The 24,329-nt window shown below is 44.1% G+C and overlaps 1 protein-coding gene across 1 annotated transcript in view; it reads right to left on the bottom strand.

The window, feature by feature from the left end:
• The window catches only part of LOC146208018 (uncharacterized), a 153,307-nt gene that overhangs the window by 9,154 nt on the left and 119,824 nt on the right, over nucleotides 1-24,329 (bottom strand). The window contains exons 23-42 of the mRNA XM_084591702.1: nucleotides 24,058-24,159; nucleotides 23,300-23,398; nucleotides 22,568-22,748; nucleotides 22,251-22,384; nucleotides 18,411-18,485; nucleotides 17,576-17,785; nucleotides 16,614-16,738; nucleotides 15,389-15,530; nucleotides 14,214-14,399; nucleotides 13,212-13,327; nucleotides 12,536-12,713; nucleotides 11,014-11,204; nucleotides 9,794-9,916; nucleotides 9,330-9,420; nucleotides 8,735-8,821; nucleotides 6,839-7,024; nucleotides 4,376-4,465; nucleotides 3,172-3,331; nucleotides 2,228-2,397; nucleotides 1,073-1,240 (exon numbers count right to left, since the gene is read on the bottom strand). Of these exons, the coding sequence (XP_084447828.1) occupies nucleotides 1,073-1,240; nucleotides 2,228-2,397; nucleotides 3,172-3,331; nucleotides 4,376-4,465; nucleotides 6,839-7,024; nucleotides 8,735-8,821; nucleotides 9,330-9,420; nucleotides 9,794-9,916; nucleotides 11,014-11,204; nucleotides 12,536-12,713; nucleotides 13,212-13,327; nucleotides 14,214-14,399; nucleotides 15,389-15,530; nucleotides 16,614-16,738; nucleotides 17,576-17,785; nucleotides 18,411-18,485; nucleotides 22,251-22,384; nucleotides 22,568-22,748; nucleotides 23,300-23,398; nucleotides 24,058-24,159 (2,814 nt within the window). The remainder of the gene's footprint in view (nucleotides 1-1,072; nucleotides 1,241-2,227; nucleotides 2,398-3,171; nucleotides 3,332-4,375; nucleotides 4,466-6,838; nucleotides 7,025-8,734; nucleotides 8,822-9,329; nucleotides 9,421-9,793; nucleotides 9,917-11,013; nucleotides 11,205-12,535; nucleotides 12,714-13,211; nucleotides 13,328-14,213; nucleotides 14,400-15,388; nucleotides 15,531-16,613; nucleotides 16,739-17,575; nucleotides 17,786-18,410; nucleotides 18,486-22,250; nucleotides 22,385-22,567; nucleotides 22,749-23,299; nucleotides 23,399-24,057; nucleotides 24,160-24,329) is intronic.

Here is a 24,329-nt window from a genome sequence, read left to right as displayed (position 1 = left end):
AGGCTCCCGCATTAACAAGCAGGTGATTCACGCCCGTGCAATTGAGGTCATAATACAAATGAACTGTTTGCACTGAAATCGCAAGCCTAAAAAGGACTTGTCTCTGAAGATCATGCGTTGACATTACCCAATCAAAATGAGTGAAATTTTCTGGCTGAAGAGCACAAATGTGCCATGTTATGCCCAAAATAAAAAATTACTGACTGTAACATGCAGCATATCTCATTTTCAGCAGTGTGCAATGCTACTGCTGCTGCTCAAGCGCTAACAGTGTCGACAGTGAAAGCTTTGATAGGGAGACTCCTGTGACTGTGTTATATAGAATCACCTCTCAACCTGGTGGCATATATTTTCGATCTACAGTAGAACATTGGTGATATACAAATCTCACGGGGTCACTAAAAATTCATGTCATCAAAACGAAAGAAAATAAGTATGCAGAAGCATGGGAAAGGCAGATATATTTACGTCCAAAATGGTTTATTACGATCATGCGGTCACAGCTTGCCATTCGCGGCACACACAGTGCATCAGGCAATCACGACATTTGTGACATGTGGGTCGCGTGCCTCGCATACTTCTCGCGGCTCGTACAGCATGACAGGAGATGGCGACATGCGGGCTGCGTGGCGCTGCTAACTACTTTTGAATCGTGATCATGCAGCCAGCGATGTGTGATTTGTGCGCGGCCGCTCCCCTCCAACTGTTGCGGTTGCAATGTCTGCGGTTTGTGGGCCGCATGCCGCTGAAAGCATTTTGTGGTGTGAACCCGACAGACATCGCAATGCAAGGCATGAACCACTTGTCACCGCAAACTGCCAGTGGTGCATACATACAGACGGCTGGTGATCGCGGAGTCAACGATGTGCGGGCAGTGCATAGTGCTCAAGGTTGCGGTCGCAGTTTGCACGTTTCTATCACCCATAGTGGCGCGGGAGAGTGTTCGGAACATCCAAAATTTTGCGCATTGCACTCAATGCACTCCAGCCGGGGAACTTCACGAATTTGTATCATTTGGAAATTCACATCAACCAGATTCATATCAGAGAGATTTTACTGTAGTTTATGTTACCTTGCTGAGGATAGAGTAGTGGCGTGGGTCCTGGCCATACTTTAGGCGGACCTCCTCGTGGCCGTAGTCTATGCGCATGATGCGGGGCCACTGGGGCCAGGGGTTGCCCTCGGCACGTTGTGGAGGTGGTTGTGGCAGAATCTCAAAGGTCACAATGCTCCGGGCACCCTGCAGTCATGGAGAGGAGCATGCATCCATCATTATCATCAACGCAAGCAAGCGGGATGTGTAAACAAATGAGGGCAAGCTCAGGCCCGCTAATGATGAGTGAAATATACTAGTATAGTTGAAACCTTCCCCTATGCAACACTTATGATGCTCAAACTGATCGCTGTCGAGTCCCCACTGTTATTCAATGGGGTTCGCGCCATATGTGAGTTCAGTGCAACAGTAAGGTTGGTAAATGCGTCATTTTGCTCGTAAAACCTCAACTGTGTGCTTGGACACTAATGTTTTCAACAGCAAACGTTACGAGGCAACTGGCAAAATAATAATTGCGCAGGAGTGTTGAATATGCAGATCATGACATGTTTTTTAGAATAACCCTATACTGTTATTAGGTCATCAACAGTATTGTATTCAGAGTGGTATTGTTGAAAGACTGGGGCATAGATGATATGAAGATAAACCTTGATGGGGCAACTATGGTACCGTGCAGGTTGAAGAATGCAGTAATGGAAGCATGCTGTATTCCGAGAAATAAAGGTAACTTTGTTAAAAGCAAGGCACCACATAAAATAGTTCTACATTTATTCACTTCACAGTACACCATACTGCCAATATCATACCCATTCACCGACCACACAAAACAGTGTTATGCTGACTACATTTCAAACTTGCACACTCCCAATACAGCATTCTTCAATCACTAGAATACTTAACTTTTCCTCACACAGCCATTATTACAATAAAAACAACACATAAAGAGAACAAAAACTTCGGCATCTCATTCAGAGAAGACCACTGACTATGCTTTCCAAGCTGTGCTTCCAGCCAATTTCTAGCTTGTTTTGAAAAAGACACAGGTTTGCATTCAATGCAGCTAAGCACATTAAATTGTTCAGCACATCCTTCGCTGAGCTGAAGATACACCACCATTGTCAGCAGCATGCAGAAATGTTCCGTAAACGACAGCTTTTCCGCTGCAAGCCTGACCTGCCGCAATGAAGTGGCAATGCAGTCGACCCCGGTGTCTCCACCACCAATGACGATAACATCTTTGTTGCGGGCGGACAGCGGCACGTGGTCGATGTCATTGCCCAGCTGCTTCTTCTGCCACGTCTCCAGGAAACTCATGGCAAAGTGGATTCCTTCCAAGTGGCGGCCTGCACCAACAGCCCCAAAACAAGTCAACAATCCATTTCAACTTGACTACTGTTCATATTTGGAATGACAAGGCATAGGTGGTGGTCACTGCACGGCACCGCACTGAGTAATTCTGTCATTACTATATCTAAATATGCAGTTTTCATGAATATGACCGCACACTGCCTTCCCTTGCTGCCTTGGCAAGATGAGTGATGTGACAATGATATTGCTGGATAAGCCGCGCAGTTGTGCAATTCGTTACACTTATCTGCAGGCCAAGAAGCACGACCTCTTCACCACCTGAATGCTCGGCTGTCCATCCGCTTATAGCCGTTAGTGGTATATGGAGGACACCGACACAAAGCCATGCATGAACATCAAGAAAAAGTGTGATCAGGATACCATAATGGCTGAGCCTCTCCACCACTGCCATCGACCTCATGATGCCCCGTCCTCTCACACAAACTGGCACAGCAACCAACTGACTGCATCAATCTAGTCCTTAGAAGTAAATTTCATTTTGCAGTGCTTTTTTAAAAGATTAGCTACTCGCAAACAAACCGTTCATGCTCACAAAATGTTGCAATACGCTCTAACAAACTTTGATTAAATAGGAGTGCTGCGAAATCCCTGGAGAGTCACCAAATCATTCATTGAAATAATACTGGCAAAGATACATTCGAGTTCTGAAATAAACAAAAACAAAAAAACAAGATGCGCCAAATTTTGCCGAAATGAACACCAAGAAGATCAGCCCCTGGGCAAGACAAAGTACAGCATCAGGCACTGACCGGGGATGGGGAGGTCACGTGGCCACGTTGATCCAGTGGTGAGGAGCACAGCGTTGAACTGCGACAGCAGGTCTGCACCACTGATGTCCTTGCCCACATCGGTGGACGTCTGGAACTTGATGCCTTCCTCGGCCATCAGGTCAACACGCCGCTTTACAACCTGTGCAGGCGTACACAGAATACCAGGTTAACTCGTGTCCTAAAAATTGTGAAAATGCCTGCTATGGCACAAAACACACAAAATAAACACCCAGCCAATGCTAAACGAGTTGGCCTAGTAACTTTATGAAAGAACTTGAGGTTCGATCCTTCAACAAAAGACCCCAAGGACAACTCCACCACTTTTTTTTTCTCTCGAAAATTCAACTGCCAGCCTTTTGTGATACTCTGTCTGCCCCGTTCTGCAGCGAAATATGCATTTTTATGGATTCTGTAACTGGTGATTGAAAGTAGTTCATTTGAAAAAAATGGCCTGTGACTGGAGAACCTGTATTTCGCATTTTGGTTTCTTTCTAGCTTACAGAACAGCCATTTTCTGTGAAATAGTGTTTGCCATAGTAGGTAGGTAAGCAAAGAATAGATATAATGTAGGCAAACTTCAATTTTCTTTAAATATACCCCCTATGAGCCTTGCGTTTTTTGGCACATGAGAAAGACTGCCATCTAAAGTGCCTGATCACATGCAGAATGAAAATTGCAAATTTCTTAAACCACATTCCTATTGAAGATTTTCTTATTCCTGAGAAGTCCATGCTTAAAGCTGTGAATATGGAAAAGAGTAGCGTTTGTACACAGGGGCCATTCTAATGAGTCCTAGAGTGAATCTAGCCCCAGACGCCGTGAAATCGACAATTCAGTTCAATATTGACACTTATCTCAGTCAATGTTCCAAAAAAAATATGCACAAATTTGTAAAATATATCCCCAACCCACAGTACAGAATTGTACGTATTTTTACTGCACAGATATGGCACTCCTTGAAATCAGACTGTGCAGATGCTCTCTCTGAGCTTACAGCAAGACTTTCCAAGGAAACTAGAGAATGAATGCATGGTGCAATGTCACGAGGCTGCTTCTCTTTCAATATTCAATATAGATAAGCGCAACTGCACAGTTTCACCACCTTCCAACACAAAATGACTTCACAGGCACACAAAACAAAATTCCAAGAACTTCCGCCATCTTCTGGGACATAAGCACTCACATCTTTTCCCAGTTTCATGGTGGGGATGCCGTACTGCAGGAGGCCGCCGACACGGTCATTCCGCTCAAAGACAGTCACCTCGTGTCCAGCCTGGAAAAAAAAACAGAAAGGTCTCTTCAGTCACCCCGACGAGAGAGCACAGACTCACCAACAGAACCACTCAAACATGCAGGACTACTAACCCTTCAAAATAGAGCAAAACTAGTGTGTCTTAAAACCATGTACCAACTCATACACAATCGTTTAAAAGTAGACACTTCAAGATACATATCAAAATCACAAACACGACAAACAAGTAATAATCACATACCCACTCTAAACGAGTTTTCATTCCGTACTGACACTTTCAAATAGTCATACTTTCCTCGTGCTATACGCGAATGGAATACCTTGAACACATCCATTGTTAGTAATCCATCATTAAATTTGTTCAGCACGTGTGGAAAATTAACTACTTATAGCTCACTAATTATTGAGTTCTCATGTCATTACAAAGTTATTCCTTCAGTTTGTGTTTTCGTGCCAAAATCTTATCACATGCTCCTCATTCTGGTTTAATTGCTACACATATCTTCTTATGTATAATCTCATGTCAAATTTTTTGCGGTCCCGTACCTTTGAATGCCCTCCCTGTTACGATCCCTGACGGGATTGACAGTATCGAATAAATAAATAATAAATAAATATGTACAGCTCATCAAGATGCCAAGGTTGAATAGCTGGCACATGGCTAAAGTTAAAATAACAAAACTATTACGCAGGATATTGCACCCAGCATTCCTTTTTCTGCTCCAGTGCTCTTCCTTATTAGTCATCCTAATTACTATATCTCCTGCAAGCCCTTTCTAAAAGATCTCCAATTACCCTAGCTCTCCAGTACCATCCTAACCCTAGAAATTTCTTGCATACATTTGAGAAAAATGAGTATTACCAACTTAACGAGTTTTAAAAGGTAGTCAAACTGCACCATTGCTTAGGAAGAGAGGGCACATTTTGGCTTCACAGATAAAAAGCAGTTCCAGAGAAACTTTGTCAGTGTCATTTCTTCACTCCATGAAGAGCGAATATCTGGAGCATTTCGTTTTCTGACATGAGCCGCCTTCAATCCTGGTACTAGCAGACCTTGCACACTTAATAGTGCAGATCGCACACAAACACTTCAATCCTGGTACTAGCAGACCTTGCACACTTAATAGTGCAGATCGCACACAAACAGTGAGTGCTATCACAGATACGTACAGTTGACAACAGACTAGCCAGTGCGGACATTCTACACCTGCATTACGGGTCAGCCTGTGTTGTCACAACGGTGTTGCAAGGTTAACCAAGGACCATTCACATATTACTGGCACACCTAATGTTTCAAAGTTTCTGCCACTTTCAGACAATTAAGGTACTCGCATCTTGTACAGAATCCCTGCTGTGCGTTCTGCAGAATTTGCATACAATGACGTAACTCTAGGTACACCACGAGGTACACAAGACGATTTTAGAAATAGTATATTTCAAATAGGTGATCAATTAATCTGAAGCTCTCCACTAAAGTGCTCCTCATAGTCCATGTTGCTCTGGGAAGTTAACTTAAATCCCAATATACCATACCAGTACATTCCTATTCACACTGCTGCCTTCCCCTGTTGAGAACCAGGAAGACTTAGCTGCTTGTTGTGCCCATTCTAACGACAGTGGCAAAATTTACAAAAAGATATTATGCTCACTGTAGCAGGCCATAAAGGCTAAAAAACACGGTTTTGAAAGACACAGACTACGCCTATTTCAGCAGTGGTCTTGACATTAGTGCGTGAAAACTTCAAGTAACTCTTGGCACTTTCAAGAGAAGATTCAGAAAAGTTTTGTGAATGCCTCCACACCCTACCAGGCTGCACTTAGTTCTTTTCCCTGCTATGACATCCTTTAAGTAGCAAATAAAATTAGTCTCTGACTATATAGGTCTCAAACATTTCTTGGTATAATTTAAATCTGCGTCACTGTAACAAGATCAGCGTTATGAGGAACCAGCGCCGAGAATTTGCCCCTACGAAGGAGACTAGTCGAACCTTGCATGGTATTACATCACTTTTTGCTTCGCTGGGTACATGCCACCATGGCCAAGCTATCGTCGAGCAGGCCTTAAATAATGCCAGCAGAAGTTACAAATGCCTCATGTATTAGAAAGGCTCACACTAATTTTCTCCCACAAGAATGTTTGAAAAAAAAATTTGTCGGTTGTATATTTGGATCATCCGGTACTACGCAAAAGAGAGCCCTTCCTTTGCAGAACGGATTCAGTACTAATATACAAAGGTAGATTTCTCTTCTCATATGCATTCTTGATGTGCTTTTGAATGTATTCCTGAAAGTGCTCTTAGAATTGTTCCTAAACACATTCTCTAACAATTTCCCTATAACTTGGCTCAACTTATTTCTCAATCAGCAGCAGACACCTAAAGCTCGGGTGCACACCTTGTTCAGCTGAGCGGCTGCAGCCAGACCAGAAGGCCCACTGCCCACCACAGCCACCTTCTTGCCCGTTCGCTGGGATGGTGGGTCAGCATGTATCCAGCCCTGCTCGAAGGCATGGTCGATGATGGCACACTCAATGTTCTTGATGGTCACTGCTGGCTCATTTATGCCAAGCACGCAGGAACCCTGCAAAAAAAGAAGGCATGCGTTCCAGACAAGCAAACTTTGCTGCAATACAGGCATCCAGAGAAATTTCCAGCTTTACATCACTTCAGCCCTAAACACGTCTAGCTAACTAAAGTATAGTAGCCGACAAATTTTTCGGACTTGCGCAATATTTTGGACTTTATTCAGGAACTGTCACGCGGCCCATAGGAGCGTGTAAATTTTCACAACAGATATTTCAGACCCTGTGGTGTCCAAAAGTTTTGGACCAAATTTTTCAGACCAAATTTGGCGCGAGCAGTACTGTGGAAATCATTTTTTGGCTGAAGGCCCGTTTTTTTTTGGCATAACTTAGATGCGAGCGGGCGTCGTTCTCGCAAACCGCTTTTGCGCGGCCATGAAAGCTAGGCAAAGCAGTCATTCAGATGGACTAGCTTGGCACATTGTTCATTGTGGCCATTTGAGGCAGTGGCAATAAGTGAATGCTCGACCTTTTCATCGCGGCAGTCTACAAAGAGCGCACAATCTGAACGCGAGCATGAGCACTGTCCGCCGCAGCTCGCTTCAGCACCGCCTGCCGCGACCCATGGGGAAAGAGGGAAGGGGGTCCATGCATTCATGATTCATGTGGACGGCTCTCGTTCCGTTCTCTTTTCTCCCGCGAGTTCCATCTCGTGGTCTTTCATGGAAACTGAAGGCATGGCCCGTGCATTCGTTCGCGGCACAATCGACTGCATCTCAGTACGCTGTGAAGTGGCATGGACATGACGAAAGCATGACTGGCTGAGATATTCTAACTGGAGGCTTATAGCGGTTACAGCGTAGCATGATCCGCTTCTGCCCGCGTAGCATGATCCGCTTCTGCAGGGCATCACTGAGCACGCGGTGACCACCTTGAGCGAGTTGTTTGCTTCTCGGCGGCGCTCACAACTGCCACGCCTGCACCAGCCAGTGCGCTCATGGGTGGTGCACGGAAGTCAATCATAGTAGCAGATCGCGCTATGCTGTAACTTATCGGCATATAAACGAAACATGGGGAGCGGTGAAGTTCGCAATATGTAAAGCTGGTTTCGCGCAGAAAAGTGATTTTTTTTCAAGTTCATGGATTTTTCGGACTGCTCAATTATTCGAACCTTTTCCCAGGTCCTGCGAAGTCCGGAAAAACGGTCGGCGACTATACCTGATGCACTGTATAAGCAAGCAGCTTCTGAAATATTTTTCCAGTTATTCATTTCCCCAGAGCAGTATCAATTCAGAACCTGCTCATTCATCTGAACTTTCCTAGCACTAAACAACTGCATTCAGCACATTGATCGGTATGAAAATGCATGCCACAAATCATGCAAAAGGAAGCAAGCACGAAACACTAGAAAAGCAGGCCTCTAATCGAAAAAAACAAACACTGCAAATGATGACCATCACTATACACTCGGAACATTGAGAACTGCTCTGACAGTAGGTTGAAAGCACACTGAGAAGCACAGCAGATACCGGAAATATATGGTGATAACAGGCGGTGGTAATGCGATACTTGAGTCCGCGCATCTAATACCATTGTGATCACAATTACCACACTGCGATGTCCATACGCTATGAATAAAAAAGGAGTCCTATGATGCATCCGTTTCCTGCAATCAATTTTTGCACCAAGTGCTTGGCTCACTGGAATTACCTTACTACTGTACAACGAGAAAGGTTGGGGGAGTAGGTGAGCTCCCTGTCTATGCTTACCTCGCAGGGGGCAGGGCAGACGCGGCCCGTGAACTCTGGGAAGTTGTTGGTCTGCAGCAGTTGGGCCAGGGCTTCCTTCCAGTCTTGCTGCACAGGCAGAGACGAGAGAAGAAATCGCCAGTCTCAGTATCACATGCATTAAGAGTTCTGAAATATGCAGCAGGTATCTGTGGTGTATTACAATCACCTGTGCTGCACAGTTATCTTCTTCACAAGGGCTTCGTTAAAATTCCTCAGGAACTGTTTGCAGAAGAGCATTTAGGGAGACTAGGGGAGAAAGCATATCTACATATGCTACACATAGGTTTAGCAACAAAGCAGACAGACGGGATGCAAACAGTATGACTTCAAAGAGTGTTAAACGTGACAAACTTTCACACCATCCATATTGCTCACTTGGACTTCTGACGTCTGAAAAGAGCCCCTAAACAAATGAGATGGGGAACAAGTTACTCGTCCCTACCAGAGCAGGTCAGGAAGCCATGACAAAGAATCACACTAGTGAGCTGTGGTCACTGGCTCTCCCGATCCAGTCAAAACCCAGAGAATACGCTCAACTACTATCTCGCACTCTCGGCGGGCAGTGGCAGCTCACCCTGAAGACAAGGTCGTTCCACTTGGGGATGATGTTCCCCAGCGGGCAGCCATTCGATGACTGGCAGAATGGAACACCACACTCCATGCATCTGCAAATGTTGACCCCCGTTTATATGCGCTCTTTTTCCCCACACAGGCTTGCCATCAGACTAGTGGAGGAACAACATACATGCAACATAATACAAGATAAAACATACATATACAACAGCAAAATAATCATTTTTACAGCAATTTTGTAGGCATGAGAATCTGTTTTTACGAAGTTATGACCACTTGTCAAAAGAAGCCACAAGCTCAGCTAATTACATACCACACTTCCCATCATTTCTGTGCAGTATCCATCATCGTTCAAGAAATTTCGAGGCCAAGCAACAGCATCGCAACCACCCTTGTATGAAGCATCGAGCAGGAAAATGACCGAGCACATCAATGCAAGCAGGCCATGCTGACAGGCGGGCATACCTGGCAGCCTGGACACGGATGTTCTTGCGGACGCCCTGACGGTTGTAGATCTCCTTCCAGTCCTGCATGCGCTGCATTGCTGGCCGGTATGGCTCTGTCTCACGCTTGTATTTCATGAATCCCCTGCATCGAGCCCAATAAAACTCTAAGAATATTGCTCAACCTTGACAGTTATACAATAGAGTAGCCTTCAAAGAAAGACGCATGATATTTATTAACAAAGTATACATATCATTCTGCACAGACGATTCTGCTATCTTGGCTATGCGAGAGTAACATGCCTGAGCAAAATCCCTACATCATTCAAGGTGCGATCAGCCCCCTTATGGTCGCGTGTGGGTCACTGGCACCACGGTCACGAGGATTGCAGGGTCAAAGTGATGAAACCGAAACCATCGAAACAGTCAGCCGACGCCACCGCTAAATAGCGCCTCCTCTCACTGGAAGCCTGATTTCGATAGGTTGGAACTGCGAATTTAGGCTTAAATTTGTTCGGGTCCGCATATCATATGAGGCAAAACTTGGCATAAAAAAAATCGGGGGAAAAACCTCATACTACTATACATGGGTTTTTATGGCACTTTGAATAACACATTGACAATACACCATGTTTCAAGTGAAAAATAATGACAGCAAGCGGGGGACTATAAATTCCACAGCATCAGAAGGGAGAGCGTGTTTCAGCTCAATAGCTTCCACTCCACTCCCAGAAAAAGTTGCCAATGGAGTAAATACTTAGAAGAGCCTTAGTGATAAGGGGCAACAATGGCACTTGCATAAGCAGAGGGAAAGCCTACAGAGCTCGACTTAGAAGAAACCGAAAAGCTTAAAAACCTAGCACTTAATTCCTCCATGTCACATGTGTAGGCAAAATTCTCTGGAGACAACTCTACCTTGAAGGCACCCTCAAAAATTAAATTGGGAGTGGTTCAGACCTACTTTGATGGTGCTTGCGTGCACGGCGTTATAAATAAGGAGTATACTACTTGTGATATTAGTCACCTCACACACATTTAAAACTGATGTTTTTAAAAACTAGCTTAAGTTTTAACTCCTGACCACCATGCGAAAAAAAAAATTGCTACGGCACTATTCTTCACAGCCCTGGTCAGGGGTACCCTGCTAGAACTAATTTAGACAGACTACATAATGTGAAGGAAAATAAAACTGTTTCAGAGTCATTCTGTGGCATAAATGAGAAGGGAGGAAGGGGAACACACCGAATCTTGTCGAGGTTCTCCAGCTGCTTCTTCCTGGCCTCTCCATCAGGCACCACCTCCTCAATGTCACCCACCTTCTCCACTGGTGCAGAAGCAGGTGGTGCAGCAGGGACCCGGTCATTCTGAAGGGAAAGTGCCGCCTGCTCCTCGGCCATCTGCTTCAGAGCCCTCTGGTACTCCTTGGGGAACACCTGCTCGTGGATCATTTAGCCATGAACAAATTTCCCTTTGTACTTTTAAGTTTGCTATTGCGTGTTTTCAGAATAAAAACCTATTTGTGGAAGTCGGCATTTTCGTTTGCTAACTGGTGAGCCCACTTTGCCTTTCTTGCAAGGTCTCAAATTCAAAGGTAATTTGGCACAGTCTACCTTCTCAAATTACTTGACTATAGTCTGGTACAACTGAAGAACAAAGGAGCAGATTCTCCTAAAAGGAGGCACTTCAACCAATGGTGTCTACCAGTTTTCATGATGCTGTGGTTAATCCAGTTAAGCCATGATGAAGTATATTTTTGCACCCGCTATATACACCCTGTGATGTAATGCTAGCAGGTACGTGGATCATCCATGACATCAACAGAATTGGTCGACGCTGTTAGCTCGATAGCCTCCTTGGAGGGGCATCTACAACTGTATACAACTGTACGTTTTGCCATCGTCCTTGTATGGTAAACAATGTTTCAAACTCTCCCTAGAAGCTGTATTTAGACAAAATGCTAGTCATAAAATATCGACCCTCATAGAATTGTACACCAATAATTTCTGCAAGCAATACACAACATGTCTTCTTCTTGTTGCCTGCGTACAATTAAGCCATTTAACTGCGCTGTTTCCAATCGCCCCCCCCCCCCCTCCCCCACCCCTGTTTGCAAACTACATGATGCATCAACTGTGCTGGAATTATCTGCTTGGTCTCTAATAGTTGTACACTGATTCCACAAGCCTAGCAACACTAACGCTATACAAGGCACGAAGGCAAAAAAGCCAGGTTCACCACATGTCAGGACAGTGAGTTCAAGTAAACATTATTAACAAATTGTCAAGGACGTTTTCTTTCACATCCAAATGTCACACCCTTACAAACACAACTCCATACTAGTGTTTTTAGCGTGCTGCAATCCACACAGCAACCACACATGCACTACACTCAAACGTCCACATTACGACCTTGTTCAACATATACCACACACAAAAATGCACCTCCGTCTGCATCAGACACCGCGCTACACCACTCCGTACACTGCTCTAAAGTCTGTTAAACGACATTCCAATGTAGTACTTGCCAGCACCACCCACACTGGCCCCCTTACAACATAATCGATTTTTAATAATCCCTCCTTCAGAGCACAGTCATCAAGTACCCTCACTTGTATTAGGCGACAACTATGTAGGCTGCTTCAAGCAATCACAAGTGAACTCGTTAAGATCACAGCACCTTTGAGCTCAGTGGAACGTTGACTAGAATGCTAGGAGCATGTGACGTACAACACAATTTATGCAAGAAGACATGTACACGCACGCACCTTGACAAAGAGCTTGGCTGAGTCTGGCCACTTGGAAAGAAGTGAGGCGGCCACCGCAGATCCTGTCAGGTCGTAAAACTCTCGGATCAGGGACTCCACTTGGTCCAAGTCTTCGGCCAACTCCAGTGGCAGCAAGTCCACCATCATCGCATTGCACTTGGTATGGAATGTGCCCTCCCTGCAGCGCAGGAATAGCCGCCCCCCAACGTTTAATGCTAAATACTCAGTGAGCAATGACAGCGTTTTAAGTACCAAAGCTGATCCTCACAAGTCACTGCAAATCTAGCCCCGAAAATTTGTTGGTTGGCTGAGCTACTGCGGCGGGGCTTGTCAAAAGAGCTGTTTTGAGAGAGTTTCTCTTCATTCTGACATTTATTCACGAAACCGTTTGCCCAAACTATATCTGTCCAGGTACAAACCAACTTCATATCCACTTTATATATCCCTGAAAACATCTATTCAAACATGCCATGAAACACAATAAATCCTTATGCCCTCTTGCATGATGAATCTAATGGCACTTTGTGTGTTTATGAACATCTACAATGCTGTTGTTTGATTAAAATTATGTTCTGAGACAAAAGTGCTCATTAGTCGCACCAATCAGCTCCAATTATGTGCTAGTGCAGTATATGTTGCAAGTTATTTTTTTCTTGCAAGAATGATGCATGCTCACGTGTCGAGGACGTAAGCAATGCCACCAGACATGCCGGCAGCGAAGTTTCTCCCTGTGGGCCCAAGGATGATGGCCAGGCCTCCAGTCATGTACTCGCAACCATGGTCACCCACACCCTGCACATGTGCCATGCAGAAACTGAGGTCATCCAATGAGATAGAAATATACAAATCTCAAAGTCCTTGCACTGTTCAGCAGAGTGAAGTGACAACTGAAGGACATGATACACAAATTTCTGAATGCCTTCGCTTTGTAGCAATGTAACGCAGAACCACTGCTAAAAAGATATCTTTATGCAGAATGCAAAGAAAATGTGAAAGAGCCAAAGTAGAAAATGAATAGACAGTTCCATGACATGTGCTTGTCTGCTTGTTTAATGTACATCGAAAGTTGCAGCCAGTGGGTGACATTTTTAAACAAATGACGCATTTTCCAGTGGATGAGTCCTTTTGAATTTTTCACCTGCGAGTCTTATGCTACGACCCAAATCCTAATCAGCCAAATATGATGCGGTACCGCACGTTATCTTTTGCCGTTTTTGAACATAAAACTTGTCTAGAAAAAAAAAAAAAAGAAACGGAAGGTGGAAGGTGTTCTGCAATGTTGTCTTACAGGTGGACTGCATAGCCTCGACATGGTTGGACTCAACACAGCAGCCACTGAAGTTTAAACTTTTGAGCACACGGATGGACTGGGAAGAGGGATACTAGCCACAGTATGAGGACCTTCTGCACACACCAGCTGCCACAAGAGCATATATTCATTAAACTCTCAAATGAAGGGATCCTTATCACATCCTTATCGCACTTCCTGAATGAACATGCATGTCTTCGCACCAGGATGACTTATGTGCGAATTTTTTTTAGAAAAATTGCCATTAGAAGCGGTAGAAAAAAAAATAATTTACGGATGCTGTCCCTCTAGCCTCGTCCTATTCCGCCATTCTGCCTGACGCTGTTTAAGAAAACAGAGGCACAATGCAAGAGGCACCAAAGCACGTACCTCAGTGACAGCAGTGGCGCCAGAGTTGCGCACACAAAAGCGTTCGGCTGCAATTCCACGGAAGAATGCCCGTCCCGAGGTGGCTCCATAGAGGCACACGTTGCCCACAATGACATTCTCCTCAGATTTGAACTCAGGTGGCAGGTCCTTGGGTGGGAAGATGACCAGCTCACCTCCCGACAGACCCTGCATGCGTGCCCCACCATTGGCCCTGCTGAAGGTGTTTGCTGCTTTGGCTTACTGTTTTGTTTACGGTTTAGTATATGGTTCTGTTTACGGTTTGGTTTGCTAATTGGTTTATAGGGTTTAATGTCCCAAAATGACAGACTATGAGAGGCGCAGTAGTGGAGGGCTCTGGAAATTCTGAATACTTTGGAACCTTCAACACGCACTGACATATTGCACAGGCGCATTGGTCTTTACCACCATTGAAAAGCAGCCGCTACGACCTAGACTGAATCCGCATCCTTTCGATCAACTGCCAAGCACTTTAAGCACTGAACCACTGCAGCAGGTGCTAAAGACGTTCTACCTTGTCATTTATTTACAAAGTGCCCAGCTCAATACAAGCAAATTAGGATACAGAGTTTTACCAAACGACCTCATGAGGTTTTATTGCAGCATGATGCTCACAGTACCGAGACAATGGTCAAATTAGAGACACACCGTAACAAGCAATCCACTCTACCGCAATTACAATTCAATGCACTTCCTTGTAAAGGAGTTCGTAAGAGATAACGCCAAGAAAACTTAGTATGTCTCAGTATGGCACAAGCTGTGTACAGGGTTATCCACTTCTAGCTATAACATGGTCATTGCATTTAAAGCAACACTGCGTCAGATGCAAGTGCATATCGATGCAAAGTGATGGAAGCACAAAGGGAGCCGGACATGCGGCTTCACAAGGTCTGCCACTTAGCTTTATGACGGGGCCAGGTCGGACGCAATGACGCTTTGAAAGCAGTGACCTTGTTATAGTTAGAAGAGGACGAGGCTGCACCTGGCAGCTGGTGAAGGCTTTTGCCCACACTAACCAATCACTAATTTAAGAAAAGCCTCTGAATGCACCAGCACATCAAACTATTTGACTAAAATAAAACTGCTCCTTATAGTTTCTGCAATAGGCTGGAAGGTTGCTCAGGATAAGCAAGGACCAAGACAGTTGTATTCCTCACCTTTCCAACGTAGTCATTGGCATCACCTTCCAGGGTGACGTAGACACCCCGTGACAGGAAGGCACAGAAGCTCTGGCCTGCAGAGCCCTTGAGGTAAACGTTGATGCGAGAACCTTCAGGCAAGCCGTTTTCGTCATACTTCCTGCATCACGAAGTGAAGGTAGGAGTAACCACCCCAGAGCCGACCACTGATTAGTGGCATACCCAAATGTGAAGCAGCTTTCAAACAAGGAAATTAGAACAATACACAACCTGGCCAGACATATAGCAAGTGAGGAAATACTGAAATGAGATCACCTTGGCCCATTATTTGAACCTAATATTACCTATCTACGCCAAAGCATTCAGACTTTCATCATTACAAAGAGGCATATGCCTCAATACGCCTCTGTGATCAAAAGAATTTTGAATTTTCTGAGGTGTTGAATTTATTACCTTGAAGAAAATTTCTAAATTACAAGGATATTAAAAAAATCAAGTTATGATATCTCCATTTTTTATATCAACATTCCATTTAGTACACAGCATCACTATAATATTTGTGCTTTTCGTAAATGCCACACGCAAATAGCACCTTTTCTAGTCAAATATTGCGGGCTTATGAATTTGCATGATATCTCCCTTCAGAGTAAAAGAACCACGATTCCTGTTCTGGACATAACTAAACCTGCAAGATGCACAACGTGAACGGCATAATTTTTAGTTTATGCCTTAAAACTTTGTATTTTAGCCTTCCCAATTCCCAGGTCACATGACAGTTTCATTTCAACTTCTTTACGTCGTTAAATCTTACAAATGTCTTGCAAATAGCATTTTTAGAAGCACAATACTCCTTGCGCTTTGCACATTATCATAGGCACATATATACTTGATTATTTTGCACAGCAGCATTTCTCACACTGCTTCGCAAAAAGCTTGAACAAATTTATTTTTGTGTAGACATGGCACAAGAAACAAACGTTAACCAACCAAAATTTTGGTTCGGTAACCAGCAGAGCAGCAGGCACATGACACTTCAGCAGTAACAAAGTAATAATCATACAACTTAAAATTTTCCGGGGCACATATTCTCCACTCTCTCACTCTCCCTCACGAAAATAAATCAAGCAAAGGGTGACAAAGGTGAACATAGCTAACTATGCAAATACTAGTATGATGCACAACACTTGTGAAATGAAAAATTCGAAATCATGTGGTGTGCGACTATAGTAGGCCATGTCCTCACTTGGCGATGTGGTAGCTCAGAGTGGTGGCAAAAGCGCGGTCTTCGTTGGTGATGTCCATGTGCAGGGTGACCTCCTTGGATCGGCCCTCAAGAACCGCCTTGGACTGCTTGATCAGCAGGTTGTCCTGAGTTACACAGTTAAAAAACAAAGTCATGGAGATACCGGAACTAGGCACACAATGGGGCAGGAAATGGAACAGTGAGAGATATAAAAAGAAAGATACAACAATAAATGGTGTGGTTTGGTGAAAAATGAACAAAATAAAAGGAAGCTTCACTGAAAAAAAAGGAACAAACGAGCATAATGAGATGAGTTCGCTGCAGTGAAAAGGAAAAAATGAGTGAAATTAGGAACCATAAATGAACGACTGAATGAATTTTGAAGGATTCAATGAGTGATAGCATGAGCAGAAAATAGTGAACCTGTGGGAAAATGCGCTAGTATCCATTCGAGTGAAAACCATATGAAGTGAACAGGAAGTAGATTTTCAGCTAAAAAGCTGTTTGCTTTCAAGTTGACAAGTACAAGACAGTAAATGTATTCCACCTCTACCCATCTATATAAGAAATGACTTGAGTGTCAGTAACAAAGAAACAACTGCATGATTATTATGCTTTCACATCAGTGAGCTTGACCAGAAAAGCGGTTGCAATTTTCTGGCATTTGTGTTTTTTCAGAGCAAAATATGTGGCTTCAGCTTGGCCCTTGTCTTAGCCCTAATTTTTCTTTTAGCCTGGTGTAGCATTCTCTTCCCTTTCAATCAACATGCCCAGTTTCAAAGGATGCACTTTCAGTTCTATCAATCAGAAGCATGAATTTCAGGTGATCTCCAAGCAGGGAGCACACTCGCGGTGACACTATCAAATTTTAATGTCTTCATTCCCCTTAAAAGTTAAACAAACCTGGCTCAATTTACAAACAAGACTTTGAGAAATGAAATCTTTCCCCACACCAAACATACCATGCGCTTGCCGAGTTCAAAGTCCTGTGCAATGCTGCCTCCCCGGACATTGGTCCCAGGCCGGAGGCTCAGGGCATTCAGGAGAATGGCATCGAGGTTGAGGAGCTTTGCTTTGGGGTTCCCCTCGTTGGGACACACGCGCAGGAGGTCTGTGCGGCCAACAGCCTCCTGAAGACTGTGCAGTCCCAGCTTGGCCAGGTGTCCCCGCACCTGCATGAAAACAGGTTCATCAGCATCGCATTCATGCAGTCTCACTGGAAAAAAAGAAAAAAATGGAAGGACAAAGCTGAGACATGAACAATTAAGACAGCAGAAATATCTGTTAGTGGGTGCTAAAAATGGTGCAGTAGGATTCCTCTCAAATGGAGGCGTTTTTACACACACTGGAAGTAAAAATGCTATGCTAAATATGCTTAAGCATGTTTAGTTTGCTATTTGAGACTTTAAATAGATGCATGTGCTCATTTTTCAGCCAGAACACTGACTGCTGAAATTCCTGAAAAATTCTTGAAAACTTGCCATTTTCAAGGAAATCAACAGGCTGCTAGCTCAGACCATTTACCATGTTCCCTTCCCACTAAGCCTGCCGATTTTACTTGTGGTATCATCATTCAGGTGTTATCGAGGGCAAATGAAGTGCAACTAGAATAAGTGGAACATTAACAAACAAACAAAAAAAATGATCTGAACGAAAAAAAATTCCAACAAAATTGTTATCCCATCAAAAAAGGCAAGTACAGCACACAAGCAGAGGGCAGAAACAAAATGTGCCAATGGACAGCAGCAGCCAAAAAAATACTGAAAAAACATTGGGCCAGTAAATTCGAGCCCTCACCTCTTCAGCCAGAAGAAACAGGAAGTTGACCACATGTTCCGGCTTCCCTGCAAACTTTTTGCGCAGTTCAGGGTCCTGCAAAAGGCAACTGCTTATATAAATTCTTGCAATACATCACAATAAGATGAGAGATAATCAATGCACAAGAACAATTACAGCCCCAATGCAGGAACAATGAAATTAGTGCAACGGCTATGCGGACAACAATAAAGAGAAAAAGTAGGAATCAAAAGCCCGAGCATTTATACTTACGCACTGAAAACAAGTTATATGCTAACTTTTCAATTCGGTGCACGTTTCTACCAGATTCCAATTACTATTATGTGATGCATTTTCTAGAACAATGTATACATGTTTCCATTTGAAGCACTACTCGTATACTCTTGAACTAGTATTCTGATTCTTGCCCTTTCATATCATACCAATAGATTTGAGGCAACAAAGGTACCATACAGAGAATGTGCACAAGCAGCAAAATGCAAAAGGAAAACTATTCCCCTATTACCGTAGTATTTACTTGAATGTAAAAAGAGTTGCTTGCATGATCTTTTGCTTTCAAAGTCAACCCTCGCGTTATGATCGAATACTGCAATTTGTCAACCTAAAGCAGCACCGGGGTGCAGCCATATTGAATTTGCCACCACTCGGTTATGGTTTCTGCAGTTTTACGATGTTATGTTGACAACTTGGGTACCAGGGAAGCCAAATAAACCAAATCCCAATCCATCTAAAGTGAAAACGTTGCGCATTTTGCTCATAGACTCGGAACAATGCCTCCTAAAGAAAATGCCTGCAGCGCCAGGGTTTTTTTCTGTCTGCCGGAGAGCGTGCTTTTGCCGTGTGGCGCGCTGTCAGATGATCTAGCAGGTGTGGTGCAGAATGCTCTTGTAACTGTCGTTGCAGCGAAAAGTAAGCCTAGTGGTGCACTGTTTTTGGTATTGTTTGTGTGTTATGTTTAGCGTAATCATTTAACGATTGGCGGACCCGATGAGTGCACTTGCTGGAGCAAATACAGAGCGAATAAAAAGAGTGGCTGTTGCATTTGTTTCGGATGTTCGGTGAGCGAAGTAGCCCGTGACGCTTCATTTCATGAATTTCCTGCCAGCTTAGACCTCTGGAAAAGGTGGCTGAAGATAATCCGAAGAAGAAACTGGCAGTCAAACACTATATCAAATTTTCTGTAGTTTGCAGCTTCCATTTCTAGCGAAATGACTTTCGTAAGGCCGACGTGTAAAAGGATCTCGTGCCAATCATCTTTAATCAGTGCCCATCATACCGAAGGCCGGCACCACTAAAATCTCTTTATGACAGAAGCATAAAGAAGAGAAAACGTAAGGACGATTCACCGGTGGGCGCCGTCTATATATTCCTCAACCTGAGAGAGAGCTGCAACCTAACCCTGAAATTGTGGCCCATACTGAGCACAATTAGGTCAGGAACATCTTCACAAGTTGCTCGCCCTGTTTGTTACTTATCAAACCGCTTGCTTACTTGCAAGCTTCTTTAATGGTTAAGCGGAAAAACTAGATCAATACCTGGTATGTCCTAACGTCGTTATACGAGTGTACGTCTCGCAGGGACCTCGTGAGCTTTGTGTATTGCGAAAATAATAAAGAACAGGCAAATGGCTTTATTTTAGGCATGCAAACATTCTATTTGTTGAGGAGGTACTGTCCGGTGAAATCTTGCCAGAAAAAGGACCTGTAACGTACGCCACAGGCTAGCTGCTCACCAAGATCTGCTTCACCCGATAGAACCACCTCTCGCAATGCTCCGCCGTGTGTTTGTAATACATGTACACCAGTTTCACGAACTTATAAGACATGATGTGCACCTTGTGGGCTGACTGTGCATTCTCAATGCAGTCAGCTTACCTGTTGCGGCGTCTCAAGCTTCCATCAATTGCGCACCGTGCAGCCCTTCTTTTCCTAGGGTTACATAGCTAAACTTGAGAGCTCAGGTAATTCCGGAATATAGCATAGATTTTTCAAATTTTATACTATGTCATGGATTATTTTCCTCCTTTAACTGCTTCTCCGTATTAATTGACTTCTAGCAATTGGAAAAATTACAATACATCCATGCACCATGCATGCAGTTTAGATACCTATTTTGAGGCATTTCTAGACTTTTAAAGCACTTCCTACTATATAAGATGCTTTTAACGTGTCCCCTTCATAAACTGCCGATACGATTCTGTTTAGGCCACAGGCAAAAGGTGCCAAAGACGTAGTCAAACTAGTCAAAGATCGCACACTACACATTTGTGAACTCCGAAACCAAAACTAATGGCCATGTTTAGCACAGTGTGAAAGCACTTACTACCCACTGGGATATCGAAATATGTTTTCTGTCATCAAAAACCACTGATTTGCGCCTCAAAATCCTCAAAAAGGGATAAAATGGCAGGATTGAGCGCCACGCACCATAGTCTTCCAGCCATTACAATCGAAACTGAGGGTCACCTTTGAACACCGCGTAGCTGTCAACCCGTGCAACGTTATGGCGATCAGTGAGCCCATTGAAGTCGAGGGGATGCTTTAGGCATGTTCTTCAGGAGGCATTGCTCATCATGTTGTCCCCTTGATCACGTACTTGTCACGTCTTTCGCAGTGGATTAGCGCGGTTCTATTGTTATCGCATTTCGCAGGATGGCAATGTGCGTACAAAGTATGATGAGCAACAAAAAAACTATTCTGATGGCGGAAAAAATCGAGAATTCTGCAACAGCTCAATGTTAACTCATCTACCATACGTGGGGGCGTATGCAGCGCGAGATGATTTTTATATGTCGGCCTGACTGAAAAGGCTTCGGACGACGAAGAATGAGTGTTTTTTGTGAAACTGCGAGGGCCACACACAATCTCTATTAAAAGTGTTTTTTCAAGCGCTTATCTCACGCTACATTTGTGGTTTTATTTTTTCCCACTGGGCAATATGCAAAGTCGCCCCTTGCGTTACATTCGAGTAAATATGGCAACTAGAGTCCGCTTCCCCGTCCATGCACAGTGTGCATTACGCATTGTGCAGAGCATTTGGTCAGTGTGCTGAAGGCTACAAAAAGCAAAATCGAACAGTACCTTGTGCTTTTCAGGTAACAGGCTCTTGTCCGCCTCACCTCCATTCTATGTGCCCTTGCTTTCGTGAAGTGTTACATTTAGAAATAAAAAATTTGAAGCTAAATTGGCTGTCACCTAATTTGTTTGCAGGAGAGCATATGCTACTCGAGCACTCTGCACGAGTCTAACACTGGCTTTGCGTAGTATCATTCCCCCTCTCATTAGGCTGATCTACACTTTCCAATATATATGACTCAATTTGGAAAAAAGTATTGATGTAACTAGTAGAGTACCCCAGTTTTATGAGCAGGCGTCAATGGAAGCGTAACAGTTTCTACTACCCTATCTATCAAAATTCTATAAAGACTGCTCGATAATATGCCATGCTGTAAAGTAACATTTACAGTGCTGTTTGGTGCAGAAAAAGTGAAAAGGAAAAAATTAGTAAGGGAGCAGAAAATTAACATTCAGTCTCCGCTAAGACGATATCTGCAATTTCATCGTTAGATGCAGTTGTTTTCTGTTATTGCATTCATGATACACTAGTGTGAAATGCATGCCCTTTGCTCAAGGCTGCAAAAACTGAATTAAGTCGTACTGACAAACCCCAGCAGTGACAAGCAGATAGTAATAGAAAACTGCACCCAAAGCAAAAGCTATTAAAGATAAGCAAAATGACCAAAAAGAAAAAGCAACTTAAGGCACTGTCAAATACGTTCAAATTACATTACAATGGCCGCACACGTTTTGATTTGTTCTTTAAAAGGCATCGTGAACAGACCTGTGTTGCTATGCCGACAGGGCAGGTGTTGAGGTGGCATTTGCGCATCATGGTGCAGCCCATGACAATAAGTGGTGCTGTGGAGAACCCGAACTCATCTGCACCCAGGATGGCTGCCACCATGACGTCAAAGCCTGGGTGGAGTGAAACACAAGCACCAGAAACAGTGCATCAATGGGTTTCAAAAGGAAAATATATAGGGCAGATATACATAAGCAGGAGAATGTTCATTCAGCTAAGAAAGTTCTTCTCCCACTCATTAAAATGAGAGTTGATAATGGTTAGCAATGTTCATGACTTAAAACCAATATGCCTACCGGTGCGGATCTGCCCGTCGGCCTGGAGGACAATGCGGGAACGCAGGTCGTTCTGCACCAGCGTTTGGTGGGTCTCAGCAATGCCCAACTCCCAGGGCAGGCCGGCGCCCTTGATGCCAGTCCAACTGCTGGCGCCCGTGCCCCCATCGTGGCCCGAGATGGTGATGTGCTCCGCCTTGCCCTGCGAGAACCCACCATTATGGCAGCCGCATAATCCCGACAGCAAGGGCTATCAATCCTCTCTAAGGTGGCGCAATCTGTGATGTCATCATTCAAGTTGTTCGTTGTTCCACTCTGTATGTTTTGCTCGCGACAACCTCTGCTGAACACTTAATTTTGTTTCCTTTAAACATGCCTTGTCGACATTAAGGTTCTAGGTGACAGAAGTAAACGATACAAATAAATAAATAAATGTACAGGGTCGTCCACTTCTAGCTGTAACATGGTCACTGCTTTCAAAGCAAGATTGCGTCTGATGCAGGCGCACCTCGAAGCAAAGCTTACAAGCGCAGAGGGACACTGAGGCTATCCTTCGCATGGCTTGCCACTTAGCTTTATTGCGTGGCCTAGTCTGGAGCAATGGCGTTTTGAAAAACGTGACCGTGTTATAGCTAGAAGTGGACGACCCTGTACATCCCTAGCCCTCAGTCCACCCCATGACAGTTCAAGGGCCGAGAGTGCACACAAAGAGAGGCATACAATACGTCATAAATAGCAATCTAAAATAGTTACCTTGGCAACGCCGGACGCAACCACGCCCACACCAACTTCAGACACCAGCTTGACTGAGATGCGAGCATTGGGGTTCGAGCACTTGAGGTCGTAGATAAGCTGGAAGTGGAAAATGAGAATGATTAGACATGAGCTGCCTTATAAAAAAAAAAAAACGAGGACATGTGTCACATCCAACAACCATAACTGAAACACCCATTCAGGTGTTGCTGTGCTCCTTGTAAGGCAGCCAAGAATCATGCGGGGTATTCTAAACCCTTCAAGGCTGTGGTGATGCTTCAGAAATTATTGTTTAATTTTTGCCAGTGATTACAGAGCAAGCAGAATGCCCTAAAAGAAATGCAGATCTCTGACGATAAGATGTTGCAGTGTTCCAGCAATACGAGAAATGAGTGTGAATGTGCCTCCCAAAGAAGAACCATCATGCCGAAATGTAAAGAAACAATCATCATTTTATCCAGTCTTACCCTCCTCGCACACCATTCTCTAAAACGCTTTCAGTGACTGAAGTTTCTTCATACACTACAGGGCAGTGAAGGCATAAATGGAGACAATTGCACAGGAGACCAGTGTCCCTGACCTCCGTGCTATGCAATTGTCTCCATGAGCCTTCTCCCTGCCCTATAGTGATGTACAGGCTAGAACCACAAATATTCTTCCTTTACTTTTTTTTTTCCTAGACACCACCAATGGCCACCGTGTTCCATACATAACATATCACCAGCTAGAAGAAGCAATACACCTTCTGCAGTGCTCACCTCAGCCAGGTCCTCGATGGAGTAGATGTCGTGGTGTGGCGGGGGGCTGATGAGTCCCACACCTGGGATGGAGTGACGGGTCTTGGCAATGTCTTCGCTTACCTGCGGCATCATGAAAAAGATGATTCCACTACGTTCTAAGCCAATCCGAGTGGATGCCTAGATGTGTAGCCATACCATGTTGTCAAACACCAAGCAAGTTAATTATTTTACCTTGGTTTATAAGGAAACATGTCCTCTTCCGTCATTAATGCACTAATACATGTCATGCA

Source organism: Amblyomma maculatum, chromosome 1 (assembly GCF_055883805.1).
Source record: "Amblyomma maculatum isolate TAMU_Amacu chromosome 1, ASM5588380v1, whole genome shotgun sequence".
Lineage (NCBI taxonomy): Eukaryota > Metazoa > Arthropoda > Arachnida > Ixodida > Ixodidae > Amblyomma > Amblyomma maculatum.
Note: the sequence above shows the minus strand (reverse complement) of the source record. Positions and strands in the feature narration are given on the sequence as shown.